The 26510-nt window shown below is 39.2% G+C and overlaps 1 protein-coding gene across 2 annotated transcripts; it reads left to right on the top strand.

Moving 5' to 3' along the window:
* Positions 1-58: 58 nt before the first annotated feature.
* Positions 59-24919, top strand: RAB7B (RAB7B, member RAS oncogene family). 2 transcript variants are annotated; one of them, XM_025176436.2, is made up of 7 exons: positions 59-189; positions 5605-5668; positions 12688-12749; positions 16521-16647; positions 17902-18117; positions 19489-19614; positions 22997-24919. In XM_025176436.2, the coding sequence occupies exons 3-7, from the start codon at positions 12697-12699 to the stop codon at positions 23075-23077; spliced, it is 603 nt and encodes a 200-aa protein (XP_025032204.1). In that variant the 5' UTR covers positions 59-189; positions 5605-5668; positions 12688-12696; the 3' UTR covers positions 23078-24919. The 2 variants fall into 2 exon arrangements, with proteins under 2 accessions (XP_025032204.1, XP_007422207.1); XM_007422145.3 differs by lacking the exon at positions 5605-5668 and having other exon boundaries at positions 60-189.
* The last annotated feature ends 1591 nt before the right edge of the window (positions 24920-26510 follow it).

Here is a 26510-nt window from a genome sequence, read left to right as displayed (position 1 = left end):
GGAGAGCTGCCGGGCGGTGACATCCTGCTCCAGACTTTCGCTTGACTTTCGTTCCTAGCTGAGGCTCGGTCCTTTCCGATCGGTTTCGGGAGCGGAGGGCTCCGAGGCGCTGCTCCGAACTTGCCCGGAGCGGTCAGCCGTTTTGCACAAGCTGGCAGAAAAACTCCACATCCAGCCGGAGCAACGCCAGTAAGTTACTTTCTGGCTGGCTCCTTGAGCCGGGTGTAGCCTGTGCCGGTGGGTTAGGTGTGACGGAAGACGTCGCAGCAGAGGAGGTGGCAGCCGAGCTCGCCAGGGGCCGAGGCAGATTTGAGCCTTAGCATCCAAACCAGAGCTGGCGAAACGCGAGGTGTCCCGGCATGCCAAGAGCCGCGGCAGCGAAAAGTTAGCTTGCAAATTCCCTGAGCGCGGCTGGAGAGGTGTGCATCAGCAGCCTGTCCCATCTGGGGGCGGCTCCGGTATCTGGGACCCAAGTGACGTGCTCGCGACGCCCTCCGGAACATTTGAAGGAACGCGGGGCTGGGAAGGTTGGAATAGGGGTATGTCCAAGAAGCGTAATGGCGAGGGTGGAAAAGAGGAGATTTCTCTGCTTCAGCTCCTTCACTGGGTTTTGGCAGAAAGATAACAAGATACAGCGTTAGGCCATGAAAAGAAAAAGAAGTTCCTGAAGTCGCCGGCATAATCTAAGCACTCATTTTGAAACCATGCGTCTGGGGGAAAGGGAAATCTGTTATGATTCACTGAAGCGTGTTTTGAGTTAGGCTGGGTCGGGCCATGTCTGACATGGACAGCTTTGGAGAAACACGCTAGGGGGGAAAAAAGAGACATTTGAATGATTTCATCTGGTTTTCCACTTAGAGAGTAGGCTGGACTCCTTTTCCTTTGGGAGTGGCTTAGTAGGCCTAGATCACTGCGTGGGCCATGAATGAATATCGGTGCACTTAGCAAACACAGGCAAGCAGTTGGAAAAAGTTTGACTTGTTTATAGCACAATTCTGTACAGCTTTAAGCGAAGGAAAGCTCCATTGGAGTTCAGAGAAAAAGACTTAGGTTTCATTGAACCTGCTTCCAGGTAAACAAATTCACTTGATTTCAGAGACTTCCTGTGCAAGTAGACACTACAAGCTTGTACTATAATCAAGTTAAACTTTTCCAATGGGCTAGTCCCAGGGAGATCATGATAGGTTTGGGATTCAGTTTGGGATGGCTGTGAAAAATTTGGAAGCAGGATTGCTAAAAACAAAACTGGCCACCAAGCAGTAGTTTTATTTTGCATGCCAGCCTGTCTCCTGATAAAACTGAACAATAACCATTCTGCCCTGATGCACGGACCACAGCAGTTAAGAAAGTGGAAATGAATTGTGTAGGATACCAAACCTGTAGCTTAGAGAAATGCAAGCAACACAGGAAGGTTGAATATGAATAGAAATATAAAAAATTGCTTCATGGGACGAAAAGCCCATAATATAAAGCAGGGTATGCTTCAGCTATAACAAAAGAATTGCCCAAGGTATCATCTGAGGCTGCTCGTTGCTGCGGCAGTAATGCCAGCTTTATTATGCGGCTGCCCCCTGAAGCCTCTGATTGCAAAAGACTGTCAAATAGCGATGGGGGTGGCTGGCCCTTGATTGGGTTTGTATTTCATTTTTCAGTTTGCTCTTCCTGAGCCAGCACACAAACTGAAATATCGTTTATGCATTTGCTAGCATATCAGCATTTTTCTGAATTTGGTGGTAACATTTTAACAGTTTGCACGCATTAGGGGAAAATGGACAAAGAAATAAAATACAGTAGGGAAGCTTGCTTGCAGAAATGTGCACCGTATGTAAAGTGGGTATAAAATGTACATATCTGAACTCCATTGTAAACAGTTTGGGCAGTTCCTTATAGACAAGACATATTTGGATCATATTGGACTTGATGTCTCTTTGGGCACTACTACTATACTGCACCATCTAATAACATCCCTCTGAAGTGGTTTTGTTTTTTACTTACTGAAGAAGTACATGTTAGATGCCTCCCCAGTTTGTCTTATGCCTTCAGCGAAGATGACCAGTGATCACTCAAGTAATTAAAGGAGGTGGTGATGAGGACCTTGCTTTAGAAGTCATATTCAGGCCAAACTAGTTGTGACAACCAGCATCTTGTTTCCAGCATTCCATGTTTAGCCAAGCTGTAGAGGAGGTGGTGAAGCTATAGCTCCTAGTATAATGGGTGATATAAGCAATTCCTAGGCCATTGTGTAAAGATGCATCTGCCCCCTTGAAAGTCATCAGGTGCCACAGCAAGTATCCATTCATTCAGAAGGATAGGAAAAAGAACTCACAAATTTAAATCACCGGGAGTATAAAAGGCATTTATATATTTTGTGTGGCATGGGCAATCGACTGTTGTGTATGGTCTCATTTGTGTCTGCAGTAAAGATTCTAATCTTGCTAAGCCATGTCTGTGAGTTTTCTGCCAAGTCAAGCCAAATAATTGAGCTAAACCATGAATTGTCAGGAGATTTGTGATTTACTGCTGAGCCTAATCCAGGAAAGCCAGTTATCAGGAGCTCTTAGGTGAAATTGCTTATTTTGCTCCTTTCTAGCGTGGTTCAAACCTGGATTTGGCATGTAAATGGCCTTGGTCGCCCTAACTGATGAGGTCATCACTGGGAAAAAGATAAGGGAGTAGAACCCTGTCGGCACTCCTGGATCTCATGGCAAGATCTTGTTGCAGCATTCAGGGAATTTAAGGCTGTGTTTTGTGGTGGTTCCCAGCTATTTCTCTGGGTGCTGTCAGACCACCTTGGGAAATTTCCTGAGAGTCTTGCAGGGGCTTTCATGTTATTTAACATCTATATGACTCCACTGGGAATAATAATCCACGGGTTTGGAACTGTCATCAGTATGATGATACTCAGCTACGCTTCTCTCATGTGTTTCCGTGGTTGGATGTTTCCAGAGCCTCCATGTGTCCAGGCTGTAAAGGACTGGATATGGGAAAATAGTTAGGCAAAGCTGAATTCAAACAGGGTAGAATTGTTACTGATTCCATGGAGATATCCAGACCTTCTGGTGAGGTTGCATTCCCTATTAAGGAGCATATTCACAATCTGGTGTCCTCTTGGATCCAAGATGATACTGGACAGCCACTTAATATTAGTGGCAAGGATACACATGTAACATAAATGCTGGACAAGTACAAATCTGTGACAAGTTTGAACTGAGAAATCAAATGTGTCCTTACATGAAAGAGGCAGACTGAGTTTAGTGATTCATAAAATGGTAACCTGAAGGCTGGATTATTGTAATACATGTTATGTGAGGTAACCCTCGAAGATGTCTGAAAATTGGAACTGGCCCAGAAAATTAGAAGCAGAGTAAAATTGAATTTGATAGATTCTCCCATTTCTGTTTTTCTTCTGGCCAGACTGATGTGCCTTTGTTAGTTAACTATTTAACTATTCAGATAGTTAAAATATGAATACATATTAACTATGTTTAGATTTGGATATTAGTATTTGAGATTGATTTATTGTACTTGGCTTTGATCAATATTGTATTTATTATTTAGGGTTAAATGTTAGGTCTGTGCTAAGCTCTTATGGGGTGATTTGATGGGAAGAAAATTCAGTCAAATCACTCTATTGAAGCAGATCGATAAAGTAATGTTTTGACTTACCAAATAAGAGCTTTTGCATAACTTCTCTTCAGCCACTTTTCTACTGCTTCAGACATCTTCTGCCTATAGGCAAGGCAGGCACCGAAGCAACTTACTTACTTACTTATTTATTTATTTATTATTAAATTTGTATGCTGCCCATCTCCCCACAACTTGTCTTGAAGCAAAGCATGCCAGGGAGAATTGAACCTACCTTGACGTTTATAAGGTAGACTGTCTTCCTTCTACACTTTATTGTGCATCCTGAAATGGATTACATTCATTTTATACATATGTGTTAGGTGTAGTTTGTTCTGTAAATTGCATTAAGAGGATTTATACCCTTAAAGATGGGTTAAATTTGTTTTAAATAAAATTCATTTCTATTTATTGTGCAGGAATCAGGACACAGAAATGTCTCACTCTTCTTTCTCTCATACACATAGCAAAAAAAAAAGCAGAGCTCTGGGTAAAATGCTGGCTAGTAAGAAATATGATGGTGTCTCTTTTGTTTATACAGATCTAAATCTTACTGATAGCTGGGAATACAGTGGTACCTCGGTTCACGAACTTAATTCGTTCCGCGACTCTGGTCATGACCCGAATTGGTCGCAACCTGAATCAATTTTTCCCATAAGGTTCAATGTAAATACGGTTAATCCGTTCTGACCCCTCCGAATTTGGTTGCCAACCGATTTTAGTTGTGACCCGAATCAAATTTTCCCATAAGGTTCAATGTAATTACGGTTAATCCGTTCTGAACCATATGTTTTTTTTTTAAACCACAAAAATATGACACAAAGTACAGTACGAAGAGAGAGTACGCTAACCTTGCTCGACGCGACTTCTGGCGTGGAGGACAGGAAGGCGGGTGGGGAGGCGGTTATTGCTTGGAGGGAGAGTCCCCCTCCCTACAGGAAGCCACGACCACGTGTCATGGGAGGGAAAATGGCCGCGGATCCTGTTTGTCACCCGATCCGGCATTCGTGAACGGAAGCAAAATTTTGCGAACAGAGCTGTTCGTGACCCGAATTGGTCGTGAACAGAAGCGTTCGTGACCCAAGGTACCACTGTATTGGTCTCAGAGGATTTCAGCAAGCATATTTTTTTCCCCATCCTTTGGACAGAGGTGGACAGGGTAGACAGATTCTTTTCCTTGCGGAAGCTTTCTGTCTATAGTAGTCTAAATGCAGCAGATGCCATTCTTCCTGGCTTGTCAATGCAGGAGAAATTTATATTAGTTTTTGTAGGAGCTCATTGCACAAAATGCTAATGTATGTCACTTTAGAAAAGGTTCAATGAGAAGACTAGAGTTCTCACTCTGGTTGCCATATTTTTAATGAACTTTTTAAAGGATTTGCTTAAATTCAAGAGTGGTAAATGTTTCTAGTCATGTCCAAGAAATATGAACATTCAGACAAATGCCAATAATTAAATTAATTGTTCTAAAACTTGAATTTTATTAATTAGTCTTTTAGAAACTGAACTTAAGAATGTTGACTAAGCATTTGATAATCATAGAAGTTAGCATGCCCAGATAGCAACTTTCTTCAGTTCACAAGAGACTTCTCACAGTGGCTGCTTTCAGATGTCATGCTAAACCAGTGTTTCTCAAGATGTGCATACTGGCTGGGGAATTCTGGGAGTTGAAGTCCACACAGCCTAAAGTTGCCAAGGTTGAGAAACATTATGCTAAACTAATGTGCATCTGCATTACTGTTAATTTCTCCTGCTTGGTTCTTAAGCCTGCAGAAGTAATTAAGCTATTGCTAGCTATGTGTCTGTCTGTCCACACCCACACCCACACACACTTACTCAGAACATAAAAACAAAGAAGGAATGGTGTTCCTTTTATAGTTAGGAAAGGTATAGCAACAACATATTTGGCTACAATGCAATCAATGACCAAATAATATTGATATTTATTTATTTATTTAGGTTTTTATCTTTTTTCTCTAGGAGCTCAAGGTAGTGCACCAGGGAGCATCCCCTCATTTTACTCCCTCAAGAATCAATTGATGAGGTAGGTCAGGATGATAGAGAATGACTGGCTCAGAGTCACCAGTGACCTCTGTGGTCAACTGAGGACCTAATCCTCAGTCTCCCTAGTCCAATTTCAGCACTTTAACCACAATACTACATGGTTTCTATGTAATCCTCTCAAAGTAATGTACAAATAGCACAGTTAAAATTATTAAAACATAACAGTGCAATTGCAATAGGTTAAAAACAGTTCATGTAAAAAAATTCATTAAAAAAGGAGGGAATTTCATCCATAATATTTACCCTGGGCAGACCTGGGTGAAATCTTCAATAGGTATCTAAAAGACATAATAGTAGACACTATCATGGGGAAAGAGATTGTTGCTGTGGTTTGTCTAGTGTCATTTCCAGACCTTTGTGTGGTTCCCATCCAACAAGCTGGTGGTGAGACCCTTTAAAGCTAGAAACAGCACAGAGCAGAGTAGTCCCATCTCCAGGTCCCCCCAGATTTTGAGATCATTTATTATTTGCTCATTACATTAATATCTTTGTCCAAGGCCCTTTAATAAGCATATTCACATACTGTTTTTTAACTTGGTTGTGAATCATCCAGAAATTAATGAGGCTCAGTTTGAAATGTAACCATACTTAAAAGAACTGTATGGACTATGATGAATTTACTGTATCCATAGGCTTCTAAGAAGTTTATATATGAGTTTAGGGTATCCATCAGCACATTCCTGTCTGATTGATATTACATAAGACAATGACTGCACCTTTTCACTGTGTATTTTTACTTCAAAATGAAACTTAATTCAGTGGGGCTTATGTCCCTGTAATAGGCATAGAATTATTTTTATAAATGTTATAGATTATAAAAAGCTGTTCCTTTAAAGCAGGGTTCCCAAAGTGATCAATATTGACCCTCAAGGGTCAGTGGGACAGTCCAAGGGGTCGGCAAATGGCTGGGGGTCTTGAGGGTCAGTAAATGTCTGGAAGTCAATAGATGGTTGATAAATGATGGAAGGTTGATGGGGATCAATTAATCTTTTGGGGTGTCCATGGAGCTCCATGCCAGTCTCTAATCCTGAAGGCGAGGTGGCTAGTGGCAAGACAGTGTTACCCAGGGCTGGAGGGTCAGCTGCCAGTGACAGTGGCCTTGAGTTGTCTCTGTTGTTGTTGTTGTTGTTATTCATAGTACTATTAGTTAAAATAGTATTTATTAAATTATTTTCATATAATAAATGTTTGAGGGTCAATGAACAATGTGAAACTTCATGAAGGGGGTGGATGATCTGAAGAGTTTGGGGACCCCTGCTTAAGGCATACATTGGGGATATCTTGCAAAAATCGAAGCAGCTTAATGAAATGTATCACTGGTCATTGCTTCAGTTTTAAACCTGACTTATATAGCCATATACAAGGAGATAATAAAATGAATAAACATATGGATATGCAGCCAGTTTAATTATATCTGCTGCATAACTAAATCATTTTCTCATTGTGTTGCATATTTAAAAGCCTTGACTCTTTAATTTTGTTTAGTTTGCACCATTTGAACAATTGGAAATATTAATCCAAGCTAAATATGCATTCCATAGCTTGTAATGCTGTTTTTTTCTTGGCCTGGATTCTTTTAACTTGAAACTTGCATAATGAATAAATAGATTAGTAAGTGAAATTTTCCTCAATATTGTATCTCCATTTATTTTTATTATTATTTATATGGTGCCATTAGTGCTTATGGTCTAAAATTCGGGTTCAGGAGCAACGCATGGAGTTATAAACAGGGAAAGAATGTGCATTCATTTCAATTGCTTGTGTCTAGTTGCTTGGTTGCAGGTTAAATTATAGTAGATCATGTGGGAGGTGGCAGATTTTATGTGGAAAGGAAAACCTTCTGCTTGTCACACAACTTTGAAAAGCATAATAGCTTTGCTTTAAAAAGAGATGGTAATCTTACAAAGAAGTGGCCTGTATGAGGGACAGGAACAGGCCCTTCAACAAAGCTGATTGATGCCTTTTGGATTTAAACAGGTTAGTGTTGTGAAAACCCCAAACAAGCAACTATGTCTTAAGAGAACATTGTTGGAACTACCACCCACCTAATAAATGACCAGGATATCATTATCATATGTATAAGAAGGACGGTAGGTGAAATCCGAGCAGCAAGGCCAATTGCTTACTTGCTTGACTTTCAGCTTTGCTGGGCAGTGATGGGAATGAATACTGTCTGCGTAATTAAATAGTAGCAAAAATGTTTCCCTGCCCACTCATTATTCATGAGTCTCACTTCTTTCAAAATTGTACATAAATGAGTCAGCTGTTTGTTTGGAGGGCAAGTTTCACCGTGAGATCTGGAAGTATGGTACTTTTGGTCTCTGGGCCTCTGGTGACATTCATTTTACATGGTGTTTGTTGTAGCATAATATAATGGATAAGAGAGCTTTACTTAAAATTAGGATGACAGTCACTGTATATCCTGTCCAGCCGTGTTACCATTACTACTCTTCTCTGGAAATCTGGCTGAGTCTTGGAAGAGCTTGATCCATGCTCATTCTACCTGGCTCAGGAAGATGGGGCTCCAGCTCTTGTTACAGCTGGTAATGATCTGTGATCAAGCTTTAGATGTCTTTTTTTTAAAATTTCTCTTGGTCCTTTGTACTGTAGATCCATGAGCTGTATAGCAGATAGGTAGGTAGGTAGGTAGATAATCAGCATACAAATAAACACATGATAAGAATGCTATTCTTAGCTGTCAGCACTCTTAGGGCTGATGACATATTCCACGGGATACAAGATTACTTCCAGCCAGTGTCTCCCCTATAAATTCTCATGTAAACAAGAACTGATGACACAGCAGTCACTGTACTGTACTCAGCACTTCCCCAACCCTTATAAGCCATCACACAGAAAGGAAGTATGGAGAATCAGAATTTTTCATTTTTGAAAAGCCACCCAAAAGGTAAATTTTACACTGGGGATGGTGTTCAGCAGCAGCAAGCATGTTCTCCTTGTATTAGCTTTTTAGATCTTTACTGTGCAAATTTGATATTGAATAGGAAGGAACAGGATCACTGCAGCATTTGAGCAATTCTGCAATGATCAAAGACATAAATTTTGAAAATATCTGAGAAACAGAGCAGGCCAGAGGGAAACATTTAGATGCTTCTAGTGTAGCAGAGAAATTTACTCAGCATGCCAAACCAAGACCCAATGACCCACCCCCAAATTGTAGCTTGAGATTTATCAGTAATAATAAAAAAATATGCTACATATATATCAAGGATCCCTCCAAAATTAATCCACGTAGACTTGGCTGAGATGTGACCACAATCCACCTGTAACACCACTACTTCATGAGCTACATTGGTTGCCAGTATGTTTCCAGGTGCAATTCAAGACGCTAGTTGTCACCTGTAAAGCTCTTCATGTCTTGGGACTGGGTTACCTGAGGGACTGTCTTCTCCTGTTTGTTTCTACCTGTCCAATTCAGTCCAGCAGGCTGGGCATGCTATGGGCCCCGTCAGCCAGGAATGTCGTCTGGCAGAGACTAGGAGGCGTGCTTTCTTGCCATAGCCCCTGCCCTCTGGAACATTCTTCCTCCAGAGATAAGGATGGCCCCAACCCTGTTGGCCTTTCGTAAGGCCTTGAAGACCTGGTTTTGTGCCTGGTCCTGGGACTCCAAGTGTGTTAAGGGCCCTGTTTCCTTATATTGGCATCTATGGTTATAATTTTTCTCAACTACTGTATATATTTATTTATTTATGTGTTGAGTTTGTACTTGGTTTTAACTGATTTTATGATTGTTTGCCACCCAAAGTCACTTGTTTGAGATGGGTGGGCATAGAAATTGAATGAATGAATGAATGAATGAATGAATGAAATCATGGTCTGCCATGATGAGAATGAGCAACTGCAGCCTTGAGCTCATTTGTTTTCTTTTCCCCTGCCTTTGTGAATAAGATTAGAATCTTCTACTGTTAGCTGACAGTGAACTATAGTTTGATACTGTGTCTGAATACCCTAAGAATTTAACCTTAAAATCCTAACGTATGAGATATTATATATAATGTAATTTATTATTATTACTAGTATTAGTAGTAGTAGTAATAATAATATTCCCTAATAATGTGGCTCAGAGTGGTTGGGACATGGGCAGCATACAAATTTGAAGTAGTAGTAGTAATGATAATAATAATAATCCTTATCAATCACAATTGAAGCAATCATGGGAATTCAGAGACTATAACATTCAGGTATAACACATGCTATATTTTGATGTATTAGATTGCAACTATCCAAAACAAGCTATACTCTCCAAATGATTTTATTAGATAAAAAACACTTAAGGACCCACAGGGACTTCTAAAGGAGGCTCTTTATTAGGGCTATACAATATTGAACCTTGGATGAGGGCAAACCAATAGAAAGTCAAGCCCAAGGAGACAAGAGGGTACTTTTTTATTACAGAAGAAGTAATATATTCATGGAGCAAGGCTTGGCTAAATGACGATGTGTGGTGCTATCTCCCGCATGTAGCAGCATCACTGGTAGGTTTGTTTAGAGCCCTTTGAGTGACAATCACCTCCTTGTCAGCTCTATATAGAAGGTGCCCCAAGTTCTTTCTCCTTTCACTGCTGCAGAAACTACAGCATAAATGTGGGAATTATTTGCAGGAAAGGCAGGTGGGATTAAAGTTATGAAAGCATATTATTATTTGTATATACATATTTCTATTTATTCAATACTCAAGTTTTTTGGTGCAACTTAAAACATACGTACATACATACATACATACATACAATGCATACATATAAATTAATCCAAACAACATAAGCCACTATAAGCAGAACAGTACAATCAGCAAAACAGATTCTCCTGTTCAAGCCATATTTAGCTGCTGCTATTATTATTTTGTAAGGGACACGGTGGCGCAGTGGCTTAATGACGCTGAAAGTTGCTGGCCAGAAATGGCTGACGCTTCAGCGGTTCGAGTCCAGCCTTCGCGTTAAACAGGGTGAGCTCCTGTTTCCTCCCCAGTTCCTGTCAACCCAACAGGTCGAAAACCCACGTGAGTAGATAAATGGGTACTCTCACTCCGGTGGGAGGAAAAATGCTGGCAGCGCCTTGCAAAAGGAGTCGGGAGCAGTTGCCGGTAAGCGCGAAACCGTGCTTGCCTGAAAAGGGCGTGAAGCAACGGAAACCCCGCCTCCTGCGCTTGCCAGCTGGGCTCTGCTCTAGGAAGGAGGCTCTGGCAAACCACTTCCGAAACACTTGCCTTGAAAACTGCAAGGACTCATCCAAGCAGTCACTGCAGAGTCAGTAATGACTGAGCGCAGATTAAAAAAAAAATTATTATTTTTATTATTATGTGTAGGTAATCTACAGTTAGATTCACATCTAAGACTGGTGGAAACTTAATAATTCAAGTCCTAACCAAGAACCTAAGAATTTTTTTATCATTATTATTATTTGCTGCATATTTATTATGGTGAAAAGGTGGATTACCTGAGAAGCATACAGTCCACCATACTGGACATTGCTGTGGCTGGACAGGGTTGGGGAGGAGCTGGTCTACGATGGGATCCTGCTCCAGATCAGCAGTTTAGTCTCCTGCTGTTTGTTCCTCTTCATTCAATAAGTACATCACCAGCTGTAAGCCATGTTATTTATTAGCAGAAATCACATAAGACCTTCAATTTATCATCATCCTCACTGTGATTATGAAAACTTTTTACATGGTATTGTGAGAAAAATGAATCTTTGGGTGAAAAAGACAAGTTTTTAGAGGCCTCAGATGAATGGGATCGCCTTAATAAGATTGAAACATAAAGGCATGTGGAAGCATCCTTGAAGCTGATGTGAACCAGGCCGGTTGTAAACTCCTTATCACAAACATTCCCATAGCAACCTGGGCATCTGCCCTGAGGGAGGATGCCTTCTTCCTGGCATTTGGCACCTTGAACTAATTTGTTTCTTCTTCTCTGTGACACTATTGTTTTACTAGCAGATAACAGAGGGGCAGAGAGTAACTTGAGAACTATTGCCTATTTATGTATGCCTGCATCATCATATGAATATGTATGCATATACGTTCTTTTTCCCTTCCCCTTCTTATAGAACTGTATAAATATCAGAACATCCATTTTGCCTGTAGGGGAGTGCCTCCCACTAACTTCTGGTGGGGTCCCCCTCCAGTACGTACTGCTCAATAAACACTGCAGTGAAGCCTTGATTATTCTGCATTTGTGTCCTGCGTTTTGATCCCACAGAAAATAAATGCGGAAACATGGTATGACAGACTGTGTATGCTCTACGTATAATAGCTTGAGATAAGGTGCAGTTACATATTGACCACACAGCAGTTGATGGCTATTTAACAACAGCAGGAGCTACCTTAGCCAGGAAGAAGCAAAGAATCAGCCACAGTCACTGGCAGTGAATACAAGGTGAATGGAACCATAAAGAATAATACTTGAATGAGGTCAGAAAGAAAATTTTGCATAATTTTTTTAATTGACTGGTTACCCATCCAGACCCCACTTCTTGTTTAAAGCATGGAAGAAGCAATTGTCTCATTATGCTACAAGGAGGACATTCTCCAGGATCTTTTTTTTTGGGGGGGGGGTATTTCCAAGCAGAGAAGTCCTTCTCAGGAAATCTCAGTTGTTCTCCAGGCATGAGTATGAACAAGAAATTCCCTTCTTCCCTCTTTCTTTTTATTCCTTCCTAGCTGGCAGGATTTAAACCCAACCCTGACACTGACACTGCTTGGAAACGTGAGCAGGCCTGCTAAATCTGTCCATCTACTCTTTGTGACAGACAGACATTAAATACTACACAGCATAATCCTCAGGAGCAGGTTTATTAAAAAGTCTCATCCAAAAACAAACATACTTTTTCTATAGTAAAACAAAGTAAGTAAAACAATAAGATGCTTCGGATTTAATGATTATTACTGCTACTATGCTGTGCATCTGTTTCTTGGTGGATTTCTATCATTTTGATGGCTTGAGATGCAAAATAATAGTTTATCTCCTCCTCCCCACACTGTAGGTTGCATTCATGAGTTCAAGTAAAAGAGTGGATTTGAAAATCATTATCATTGGAGCTTTGGGGTAAGCATATTTTTAAAATCTTTTCTATGGATGCATTTTTCTCTCCCATCCCCAGCACCCATTTTATTCTCATAATAAGTTTGTGAGATAGGTTAAAGAGACAGAGAAAAGAAAAAACAGAGACTGACTGAAAGTCACAGAGCTGACTGGTGACTGGTTTGAACTGGGGTGTCCCATTCTGACTCTGGCTCTCTACTGGCTGTCCCAGAAGTGATGCTTGCTTGCTTGCTTGATTTATTTATTTGTTTTAGATGGTTGCCCATCTCACAGCAGTGACTCTTGGTGGCATACAAAGATTAAAACCAACAGTTACAAACAATAACCCATGACACCCAATTGGAATAATACATCCCAATTGTAAAACCACACCAACAGCAGCGCTCACCTAACCTCCTAGCCCAAATGCCTGGTGAAACAGCCAGGTCTTCAAAGCCTTACAAAAGGTAACAGAGTTGGGGCCATCTGGATCTCCAGGGAAATGTTGTTCCCCAGGGCAGGCACTGCCAAGAAGAAAGCATGACTCTTGGGTGCAACAAGATGACATTGTTTAATAGAAGGGACTTGGAACATGCCCTCTGCTAGACCTCATGGAGCAATATAGAGAGTATGGAAGATGACTTTGACAGAGATATGCAAAATCCATTGCTAAGGCAACAAGGAATTAAACACATTTTAAGTCCACAGCAGGCAGAAAATATTCAGAAGCAGCTCAGACAGACACCTGCCTAATTCCTACTGAAAGGAGGAGGAGGAGTACTACATAATCGGACTTGCAAGATTGATGTCCGCTCCACTAGGTAGACCAGACCAAGTAATCAACTCCACAAGAAGGTTAAAATTACTTTTATTGAGGTAGGCTATAATATAATCAACTCCACAAGAAGGTTAAAATTACTTTTATTGAGGTAGGCTATAATAACAGAATCTTGCAAGTTTGATCAAACTAACAAGTTTAAAATAAGTTGTAGAGAATAATAGTGTAATTATTTTCTGACACTGGAAAGAGAAAAAAGTATTTCCACTAGAAATGAAAGTAGATTCACATACTTAATTAGTGTAAAGTTTAGAGTGGAAGAAGAGGAACTTTGATGGTTTTAAATTTCAGGCATTTGTGAGCAGAATGGAAGCACATGAAATTCCAGGCTTGAATCTGCTGCATAATATTCATAAGCAAATCTGTATCCATTGTTTCTGTGTTAGAGTCTTGGCTAATTTTTTTCTCACCCAGATTTTTTTCTCCAGGGGAAGCAGAAGCATCCCGTCAATGGGATGAACTTTAAATAAGAATAGGCAGGTGGAGTTCAAGGACTCCGCAGACTAGCTGCCAGATAATTCTCATTCATAAGCACTCTCTTCCTCATTATTGATGAGTCATAAGCATATATTTGGGGAAAATGTATATATATTACCTTTAGAAAATGGAATTTCATGTCCATGAACACTTAATATACTATTTCAGTTCTTCTAATTCTCTCTTTCTAAGATAATATATAATAACTGTTGCAATCATTTTTTAAAGGATTGGTGACAGATATATGAAATGCAACTGACTGTGCATCATAAAATGTCCAGTGGTTTTTTACGATAAAACCTAATAATTTTTTAGAACCACCATAAATACAGTAAAGCAAAATTATGGATGTGACAGATGGGTTTTGTGATTTAATAAAGTTGCTCCTTAAAAAAAAACAAAACCTTTTCTTCACTATCTAGATATATTAGTTTAGAAAAAAGCCCTATGACATAAGACCATTGTATTTGACCTGTTATAAAAAAAGATCCAAGTACTTAGGTGAGTTCACTGCAGATTTACAGTCAGTCAGTCCAGAAGAAAATGGAATTTCTACTTGCTGATTTTAACAGAAATACCACACTATAGCTATCCACCTTGCGCTACTAGTATGGCCAAATTGAGTTAGCAATTTGTTAGTGATGTGCTAGAGCATCAACCAGATAAATAACAAGGCAGGCAGGCAGGCAGGCAGAATGTTTGTTCCTTTTTAAAGTTATCTGTAGTTACAGTAATATATTTGATTGACAAAATAATACATGAATCTTAAAGCTTTTGAATTTTGAAATGGATCATACCCTTACATTGCAAACATCATAAGTATATTTATGTAATGGAAATAGAACATGCTATTTGCTTCCAAATAAACAATCCATAGGATTGCTCTGTCAATTACATTTTATATCAATGCTTGCAACTACTGTATGTGCTATACAAAGATTCACTTAGAAGATTTGATCTGAAACTAATTTAATGGAATCACTTCTTTGAAATGAATATTTGAATCACCAAATTGATTTGGTACATTGAGTGAAACTGGATGGCTTTACATCAGTTCAGTACATGTGTGCATATGCAATGTACATGGACATTCAAATTTCACACATGCAGGCACAATTGATTGATTTGGATATTAAAAGTTGAACCAAATCAAAAAATTGAATCACACTGCAATTTTGAAATGGATTTTGAGTTATTCCCAGACCCAATGAACTGTTATGAGTATTTTTTTTTTACTGTTTTGTAAACTGCTGTGAGTGTGTATTGATGCAGTGGTATATAAGTAGAAAAAAAAATAAAAATATTTATTAGTAGTACTGAATATGATTTCTCCCTGGAGACAATGTATTTATATGGTCACTAGGAGTCCACACAGACTTGCTGGTACATCTTCATCACATTATATTATTAGTATGTAGCTCTTCCTCCTATTTTTTCCCACAACAACAACCCTGTTGGGAGAGAGGGCTGAGAAAGGGACTGGCCCAAAGTCACCCACAAATTTCTGTGGGTGAGGTTGGACTAGAACCCAGGTCTCCCCATTCATAATCCAGCATTTTACCATTTGCCATATAACATTTTGAGCTTCCATTTTTTCTTCTGGAGTTGGGAAAGCTGCAAGGGAAGAAAATAGGCTTTGCTGCCCCTAATCTAGTACTGTATGAGAATTATTGTATTCATCTGAGTTTACATTTCTTTCAAAATGCTTGTATATTGATCAGAGATCTTCCGTTGTCTGCTCATTGCTTGCAGATGAAGCAATTAGAATATGCCAGGGTAATTATAGTAAATGGATGTTGTGTAAGAAAATTCATAAGCACAAGAAGCGGAAATCGGGACAAACCAAAGAATAGAAATGGTGTTCTGGAAAATTAGGTAAAAATAAGAAAGTGCCTGCTTACAAAAATTACAATAAAGACAGCCTGCTAAATTCAAGAACAGGTTGCAGTCTGAATATGGGATTAAAATGGCAACTCTAAGCATTTCTTGTTGGCCAGTGCCAGTCAAATATGTTGTACTGAAAAATTCATTTAACTCGCGCATCTAATACTTGCTGTGCAGATCCTAAATCCTGGATCATCATCAAACGAACAAACCTAAATGATAGCACCATCAGTACATGGAGTGAAACTTCCAGACCGTTATATTCTTAGATGCAAAGAAAGGCGCATCTTCTACAAATTATACAAGAACGTAGTCAGGAGATGATCTCATGTTTGTCTCTCGAACAGATTGTAAAGCAGTGGACACAGGAGCTGAGACAAGCCATACTGATCAACTATATTGCATAAAGTCTGTCTAAATAGTTCTAACATTTGTACAGATTTATTTGATTATCGGCAATAATTGTTAAGTCTTTGATAAGGATTCTCTAATTTCATCAGTTCAAGTAAAACAAAACATTAGTGGGCAATCTTTAAAGAGTTCAGTTCAAATCTGCTGAAATGAAATTTGTACATGTGCTTCTTCTTTCACCCCAGTGTAGGAAAAACCTCTCTCCTCCACCAGTATATACACAAGACATTTTATGAAGACTATCGCACCACCCTGGGAGCTAGTATCTTGTCCAAAGTTATGGAAGTAGACCGCACACCACTGAAATTGCAGGTGACAGATGTTTTAATGTTTAATTGGATCACTTATCTAATGATGAGCCAAATATTTATAGCTCAGTCAAATGCACTATAACGAAAGGACAGATATTGTGAGATACTTACATATGTTTATATTGTTGTTGGCAGCAAATTTCCAAGGGAGACCAGAGCTTAAGACATTGTAGGAAGAGAGTCATGGTGGCAAAAATCAGGAGGAGTCTGGTAGCTATGCATCTGATGAAGTGAGCTGCAGCGTACAAAATCATAAGCCTTTTAATAATATTTGTTAGGTGGAAAAGGAGCTATCTCCTTCAGAGCTTAAGAATATCACTTTATAACTGCACCTCTCACTAAAATGGGGACTTTATTTTTCACACAGTCACCTCCCAAAGTGTTGTATATCCCAGTGGTGTTTTGGTTTTCCTTTGAGGAGTCATCTTCCTATATCTCAATGACCAATTGGGACTGTGGGGGGTGGGGGCAGTTCAATAGTGAGCACAGTATAGCAGTTTGTGTAACAGCCTCTTCAAATTTGTCCCAAATCAGTTTTTTTGCTAGCCAATCTCAGTGAGCACCAGTTCTCCTGCTAATCTGAATTGATGATACCCCATCAAAGTCAGTATTGATAGTCCATACAAATTTAATCTTAATTATTGTCCCCTGCGGAATGGAACCTGCTGCTCATTCATTCACACTCTGTTTTCCTTCCTTGAAGTCTGGGGTCTGGCTCCTTATTCAGTACTTTCCCTCAATATCAAGAAAGGTGAGCGGCAGCTTTGACTGTGTTATTCAGTGTGCCTCCCAGGTAGTTCCCCATTTGACTGTATTGTTTGCTTAATATTAGGGAGGAAGGAGGCATATTGCAAAGCAAAGTATCCACCTTCGGTACCATATGATTTTTATATGAGTGCCTTTGAGACCCACAGAAGCCCCACTGGAATGGTAAAAGCACCCCAAGGGCTAGTTTGCATTCTGATATGTGGAGATCTTGAAAATGTCTGTCCCCATTATAGCAGTCACTTTGTGAACAGGCTAGTGTGTTCTGGTAGTCACATAATGAGTATGCTTATCACATGCTTTCAGGCTTCCAGATGTGCACCCCACATCCAAAGGTTTCCTATCCTTGCTGCAATGGTTGCTGCAGCCACTGTTAGTGCAGAAAGGCTCCTTGGGAACTGTAGGTAGAGGGATAAAATAAGAATATGACTGGGATTATACAGTTTTTGACACTGTAAATACTAATGCTTGTATGTTCCTCCTCCTTTAGATTTGGGACACTGGAGGCCAGGAACGATTCCGGTCTATTGTGTCCACATTCTATAAAGGTTCAGATGGCTGCATGCTGGCTTTCGATGTCACAGATATGGATTCTTTTGAGTCCTTGGATGATTGGAGGGAAGATTTTCTTCAAAAGGTCAACTCTACAGAGCAAGGCTTCCCTATGGTTGTGCTGGGGAATAAAATTGATCTGAAGGATCGACAAGTAAGAGGTGGAAGTAGAAATGGGGGTGGAAGCTGGATATAGAGCTCTCTGTGTATCTGAAGAGTCTGCCAATCAGGGTCTGAGGGGAGAATTCTTGATCCTAGACAACTCTGTCTCTCTAGCATAGTATGGCTTCCACACTCCCTAACGTGTTACACAGATTTCACTTGACCATCCTTCTAAAATGAAAAATAAAATGTCAGTGGAAACCTGCAGCTACTTATGAACTATTTTGCCTACTGACTTAGAACAAGGATCCTTTAGGTTATCAGTGGCTATTGAATGATATATATAGACTCTTTATATATCTTCCTGTAAACTGCTGAGCACCAGGACCCAGATACCTTCTAAAGCTAATGCACCGTATATAGTCATCCAAGGGTTAAGATCATGAGTTTATTTCCTGGTAGGGGGTTTGAATCACATAGAATAACAGCTGGCTAGCCATGTCTGACAATCCCCAATAAGGATGAAACTGGTAACATGGTGCCTCCTGGTGGTCTATGTAACTGAAAATACCAGTCAGGTTAACAGTGTGATTGGGTTCATGAATTAGGATACCAAAATAAGAGCTATCGGTCAAGTCCATTTCTGTTAGAACCCAAAATTCTCTGACTTGGAGAACTCAGCTTATTACACATGGAATGGATTGTGAGGGCAAGAGAGGAGAGGGAATTTTCAGTTTGTTTCCAGGACAATAATGTGAAGATAAAAAAAAGCTAACACTTCTGTAACAAAAAGAATTATTTGCAGCTTTAACACACTCATATGCCTTTTGACCTTTCCTGAAATACTGGAATGTTGGGACTAAACTGTATTTGTGCACAAGATCTGCATTCCTGTGCACTCCTTTTGCCAGATACTGGCTCAAAATTGATAGGATCTTGTTGACTGTTGAGTCCGGCTCCTGCACAATGCAAGAAATCTGACAGTTGAACGCCTACAGCAGATGGTTCTCCAGCCCCTGCTTAAGTCCTTCAATAAAAAAATCTCTTCTGCATAAGTCTGAACTTACATACAACTGTTTTTAAGAAATTGTTCTTAAAGTTTAAATGAAAATTGGTCTTCTACTAAATCAAGACCTGCAAAAGGAAGCAAAAATAAATCTATGTAACAATTCATTTGGATACTGCTAGTACCATGTATTCCCTACCCATCAGTTTATCTTCTCCAAGGAAAACAAGAATCTCTGTCCATATTTCTGATGCTTCCAAGAATATAAAGAGCTAAAGGTAACTCTCATTCCTTTATTTGGGGATGACAAATATAAACAGCACTTTCATTGCATTCATTTCATTCACTCTTGAAAGAAACAACTTTCCATGTAGATATTATATTTAAACTAGCTAATCAAATTCCTTTTATTTTTAGGTGTCCAAAGAGATGGCTTCATCCTGGTGCAAGAAGAAGGATATTGCATATTTTGAAGTTAGTGCCAAGAATGATATTAATGTGGTGCAGGCTTTTGAGACCCTGACAAGGCAAGCACTATCAAGAGTAAGTAGCATATTGCTTATAAGAAATAGAAATTCTGTTCTCTTTTGTACAGCAAAGACATGCGTGCAATTCTGAATAACAGTTCATGTATAGTAGACTGTAATCTCCAAAAATATATGCCATATAAAGATCTAAAGATCTAATTTGCTTTCTTCCAACAAACTTCTGGAAATCAGTAAAAACAATGGAAGAGGTTCAGAAAGGGAAGACTGATATAACTATGAACCCTCATCTCTTTGCAAATGCCATCCAAGATTAGAAGATGAACATCTGTAGTGCAAGTCTGGTATTAGACCATTTTTATTCTTCTTAAAACTAAATTTAAATCTACCTAAGTACAGTGGTACCTCGGTTCACGAACGCTTCTGTTCACGAACAATTCAGTTCACAAACAGCTCCATTCGCAAAATTTTGCCTCCGTTCACGAACGCCTGATCGGGTTAACGAACAGGATCCGCGGCCATTTTCCCTCCCGTGACACGTGGTCGCGGCTTCCTGTAGGGAGGGGGACTCTCCCTCCAAGCAATAACCGCCTCCCCACCCGCCTTCCTGTCCTCCACACCAGAAGTCGTGTCAAGCAAGGTTAGCGTTCTCTCTCTTCGTGCTGTATTTTGTGTCATATTTTTGCAGTTAAAAAAAAACAAACATATGGTTCAGAACGGATTAACCGTAATTACATTGAACCTTATGGGGAAATTTGATTCGGGACGCAACCAAAAATCGGTTGGCGACCAAATTCGGAGGGGTCAGAACGGATTAACCGTATTTACATTGAATCTTATGGGAAAATTTGATTCAGTTCACGACCAATTCGGTTCACGACCAGAGTCGCGGAACGAATTAAGTTCGTGAACCGAGGTACCACTGTACTTCTTTAAGACTTGGTGTTTGAGAATCTCAACCATTGCTGTAATGGTGTATTCCATTACCTGTGCTAAAAAAAAGACCTTGTCCCATCTGTAGTCTTTATTGGCAATAATATTGTATTGACTGTTCATATGCTATTGCCCTTTTAAGATGAAGCCATACAGCAATGACAGAACATTGAGAAGTGGTGGAAAAAGTGATATTTGCTTTATTTCCAGCAGGGATAGATGTGTTTGGAAGCCAGGCATTTGCAAAGCTTGTTTGGCCTGCTTTCAACAAGTTCATATTGATTTTCCTTACCCATCTTGATCTGGAGTGTTACTGCTTTCAGGTATCTAACAATTGATATAACTATTGATAAAGGCTCCAGTAAACCCAAAGAACAATGTAAAAACATTTTAAAAAATAGCAAGGAATTATATGCCATAGTAAGACCAGGTTAGGGACAGATCATCATGAAGAAGATCTAACTGTGGTTGTTAAGAGTCGACAACAACTTGATGGCACGCAATCAATCAATCAATATGCTGTAGTACCTTAAAGGTATTTCTCTATTATCAACCTCTGGAGAACTCTGCATTTTGATTTTTAGTGGAAACTCCTGCCCCCACATAAATACATTGGCAACTGGCCAGTCCTAGCCTGATAGAAGAAGCCGAGCAGCCTGAAGGGCTCAGGTTTATCCTAGTTAATTGCAAATTAAGAGAATAGAAAATAAACCAAAGAATTCCTGATGTCTGGGTTTTGCTTTAAAATGGAGAAAATAACATTTTTCTCCTATTGCATGTGTATATTCCCAAGCACAGAGACATTCCCATGATGATGGGACACGTGAAGCAAATAGCAATATCTTACGATGGTTTAAACAACCTCAGAAGGAAGCGATTTATTGACTTTGAGTAGTCCTCTCAATCTGAAGTTCTCCAGATACGTTGGCTTACAACTCCCAACTGACTGAACTAGCTTGTAGCTCAGAAGCGCACCAAGTTGGAGAAAGCCATTTTTATTATATGATTTTTAGTAGATCTTAAAATCTTTAGCATTTTTGTACCTGCAAGATCTAAGCCAAGTACTGTATGGTTTAGTTTACTTTTTCTAGAGTGCCCGATTCTAATACAAATTAAGGCAGCTGGAATGAAAGCCGTTTAATATAAAATTGCTACACATGTTTATAGCTTTAGGTATATCTGAGAATACAAGTTACAAAGGAGAAGCCATATCTCCCAGGATTATTGTAATGAGGATAAAACTGGGGAGACTGCCATGTAAATTATGAGCTAAGGGAGGATGTAAAAGCTAACATTAACTTTAAGCTGGCTTAAAGTTTGTACATTGCTTCCCTTATTGGATACTTTTTGTACTAGCTGGCCCTATCAAAAGTTGTATGAAACATGAAAGCTTGCATTTCTTTATGGCATTTCAGGGATCTTAATGAAGATATTGTCTGGCTGTGGATTTTAGCTTCCTTTTTTTTCTCATGGCCCAATAAAAGCAATCTTTTTTGTCTAATGAAAGATGTTGATTGAGAAAACTCTGTTTGACCACATGGTGTTGCTGTTTGCTCACTTTGCTATAAAATGTAAGGATTTCCCTTCCACAGTCAGTTCTCAGCTTTTTCTTTGACCAGGCACATGGAGCAGACTGCTTCAGATTAGTGGATTTCATAAAAGCAGAAATCTGTGACCAAAAGGTGCAGTGAGTAGGAAGGCTTTGATGCTTTGTTTCAGGCAAGAAAGGGTCTCTGAACCGTTGCCAAAACTGCCACCTTTTCCTTTTCCTGCAACTAATAATTTTGTATTATATTAAATAATACATTTCTTTTTGCCTTGTGCTTACATTGAGCTGAAATGTTCTTGGACTCTTCTAAAATACAGGTGATGGTACTGGAAGTTTTATCCCTTTTTAAACATGTAACTTTTGATTGCATTGAGTGTTTTGTCTTCCTCCAAGCAGCACAAAGTGCCTGGCCTTCAAATTGCTTAAACATTTAGGAAAGAGCTTTGAATTGAGAGAGAAATCTCAATTTCTTTGAGAATTGAAATATAGAACCACCAATTTGGGTGGTTCTATATTACAGAAAAATGTATGGACATTTATAAGATCCAAATGACAAATAATGAGGAGTGAATAAAGCTATTTCCAATCAAAGGGCTCTTAACACTATCAATTAAAAGGCATTGCGCAGTCAGCTTTCCTTTTGGGTTTTTTTTGTTTTGTTTTGTTTTAAACTCTCTCCCTGTAATAAGAAAAAGAAAAATAGCAGCACTAGAGCCAAAGTGGAGACTGTAGATTAAAAAACATTTTTGACATTTTATAAATTCCGTGAATGTAGCCAGGCAGTTGCATAGTAAAACCCTCATCGGTCATTCCCCACATGTCTATTTTTCAGGGGAGTTCTCTGTCTATACAGTTTTCAAATGCTTGGCCAAGCAAATACTTGGTCTTATCCAGCAAAAGAGTTTTTGAGATTTAAATTTTAGATTTATATTCATACTGATTTATATTTTTTTCTTAGTATAAAGGGATAATTGAGAACTACCTAACGGAATCTATAAAGCTCAGTCCAGAAGATCAGCCCACAACCAAATGTTGCTGACATCCCATTTGGAATGATTTGACATTTACACAGTCTGAAAGTTGGCGCATGGAACAGCTGTTGCTGCTTGGGAATTCAGCCCATCGGGGCAGAGGATGAACTGATACCGTATTGCCCTCTGGCATCCTAGCAAAGATGGAACAGACTGCTGGTTACTGAACACACAGACATTCAGGAATCAGCATCAAGAATCGGGATAATGTTTAACCAGCTGAAAGAGATAACCTTACTGTATCAGTCAGACCCCTCTAAGATGCCACTTCGAAGTTCAGATCCATGTTCCAGAATACTCCATGGAATGACTTGATCTTATTTTGAAGCTGTCTCCTATATTTTGTCATGTTCTATTGGTAAAACTGCATAGATAAGCTCTGGATCATCTTGGTCCAGCTTGGGGTTTTCTAGATATGATACAGCTTAAACTCCTGGAATTCCCAGATAGCACAGCTGAAGGATAAAGGCTCTAGAGTGGGTTGGGAAAAGCTGACCTAGATAGTTCAGGCACTGCTGCTTAAATAATATACATATGTGGTACATTCCAGATACTTAGATGCCTATCCCTCATTTTATTCCCACAGCAACCACTGTATGAGGTATGTTGAGCTGAGAGAGAGTAACTTGCCTCAAATCATCCAGTGAACTTCCATGGTAGGGAGTTGACTAGAATATAAGTCTGCATAGTCTAGGTCTAACACTGAACCCCTAGACCAAACCCAGTGGGTTACCCCTCTCAATTCCTGACCTTGAAAATACAATGTTAATCTAAGAATATTGATTTTGCAACAGAAATGCAAAACTTTTAATATTGGTTCACTAATATTACACAGAATTGGAAGCTAATATCACATAGATATTTATGACAATTTTTGCATAAAAACAAATGCCCTTGAACAAAGAAAATACTGTAAAACTATAAATGTAGACTCCATCTTCAGTGTCTTTATCTTTATAAAAGGGATAGCGCTTACTTAAAAAGCAGTTCTGCGGAGAATTTTTTTAAAATATGGAAGAAAAATGAAATATTGAAAAAGGGAATATAATGGAATCAATTTGTACATGGAAATATATAGCAGACATTTGAAAAAGGGATCTCTTTTTTAAAACATTGGATGGCTAGTATTTTATTGCCGCTGTTCAAGGACCTTGTTTTTCACTGAAAAGAGTCCCTGATGTGAATTGTATTTATATAATAGACTGAAGCCATTTTCAGAAAAGATGTTCTCACATTGAATCAGTGTGGAAACTGGGAGCATAATCAGGCCAATTAGCACCCTCCCTGCCTGCCGTCTACTTCTTTGTTGGATATACAGTACTTACAAGAAGGAAAGTTGCAGGTATTAGGGAAAAATACTTTCTTCTTATAAAAGTTAATGATGCATATATATGGATTGAAGAACAGAGTAAACTGGCACACGAGATAAAGATCAGGTCAGGACTAGCTGATGTAAACATCCGTTCCTTGCTCATATATTGAGTGAATGTGTCATCTTCTTTCAAACAAACAAACAAAAGAGGCTAGACTAATATTTAAAATAACTATATAGCTCGGCCAGTGCAGACCGCAATTGTAATAAAATTATTAGTTAATGCAGTTAATGGAAGGATTTTTATTGAGAGAATAAAAAGAACCAAATGGAGTCTGAACTGATATCTCATTGCAAGCCAGAATGAACTGGGCAGGGAAACATGATCTTGTGAATCTGTTCTGGAAATATTTTGTTGACTGTACTTCTTGAACACCTTGGAATTCAGGTTTGGCTGGTGAGGACAGAGCCAAATTCATTTTTGGATATTGTGCTGCCAACTCAATTAAAATTGAATTTAACAGAGATGTGAAATTGTTCATTTGGAAGAAAGAAATCAAATGCACAATTGTAGGATGGTTGCACCTGGTGGTGGTGTGTGTGAATGAATCCTAGAATTTTAATTGAGCATACAAATTGTATATAAGTGTGATTGTGTATATATATTAGCAGTATTGATGCAGTCTCAAAATGTGTATTTTGGGACTGCATTAATAAATCATAAATAGCAGTTATTATATTCCACATTGAATATTACAGGTCTAACTGATCATTAGGAAAAAACCTAACGGCAAGAACACTTATCAGGAGAAGGGGTGAGCCCCATATCACTGGATGTGTTCAAGTAGGGCTGGATCTATCAGGGATTTTTTATTTGGATTCCTGCACTGAGCAGGGGTGGGAGCAAAAGTGGGAGATTGGGCTCAGTGGCCTGAATGCCTCCTTCCATGTCTATATTTCTGTGAACTTGATATATTCTGCATACTGTATACTGAACTACAGAGTAGAGCTTTCCAGGTCAGCTGAATGGAATGGTGTACTTTAAAGTTCCCCATACTGAAATCATCCATAAATGTCTGCAAGTTGGAGATTTGGTGGGCAACTACAAGTGAGTTAGCCAGAATGTAGATTGTGTAATACATGTGGTCAAAGGTATGAACATGTAAAAATAGTTTTTCTTAAAAAGATTTTCTTAAACATTTTTAAAAAGTCAGTTGTGGGAGAGTAGCTCATAAAAGTGGCACATACAAGCATATTTCTTTGTCCCACTAACAATTATTCTATAAAATGTGTATTCAGTTTGATTAACCAATTAACACTGTATTCAGTATTTACTACAAAAGAAAAGCTGCTCAGGGATGAGCTCCAGAGTCAGTGTTAAGTTCACATAATGTGGTTTGATTGTGGCTTATCTTATGTGAATCCTGCCACTGCTATTTGTGATCTGTGGTTTGTAGTGGGAATGGCAACCTTTTTGAGACTACGGGCAGCACATAATTTGAATTTGAGTAGGTCAGCAGTCACAGTGGCAGGGCCACATCATGTAAGGGGGCAGAACTGCAATTTACCTTTTTTTTTTCCTCGATGCTTGTTAGTTTTCATTTTTTAAAACTGTTTCAGACTTAGATTTTTTGTGTGTTTTCTGCCTCAGAATAGCAGAACACTGCTGTGAGTTTTTCGCTTTAATGTGAATTTGGTAAGAAGAGTTCAGGACTGCAAAGAGGAGATTCTGGGTTCCATTTCAGTTGCAGGATGCCCACCCAAGGTTTAGGGCTTAGTGTATTATACAAAACAAGGCAATTGCATTTATTTAATCATGGTTATTAGATCTAAGGGTCCATCTGTGGTACAGCTGTAGCTCAGCAAAAGTAAATCCAATCATGAAGGCAGCAAAGCTGATGGCTAGTGAATGCAGTGACAGTAATATTTTCAACACTGATTTGCTTGGTTTCTCAACTGCCTTTCTAGTCAAGGTCAGTTTAGGCAACTGTAAGTTTAAAACAGTATACAGGCTGGATGGATATTTCTGGAATACATATACAATATAATGCCAACCCTTACTTATCCCCAACCACTAAATGTCTGCCTAAATACAAACACCTTGCATCACTTCTGGAGGGTATCCAGGT

Source organism: Python bivittatus, unplaced genomic scaffold, assembly GCF_059951505.1.
Source record: "Python bivittatus isolate LINGU-HERP-01145 unplaced genomic scaffold, Pbiv_v1 ctg000700_np1212, whole genome shotgun sequence".
NCBI lineage: Eukaryota > Metazoa > Chordata > Lepidosauria > Squamata > Pythonidae > Python > Python bivittatus.
The sequence above is the reverse complement of the archived record's forward strand: the minus strand, read 5'-3'. Positions and strand labels throughout refer to the sequence as shown.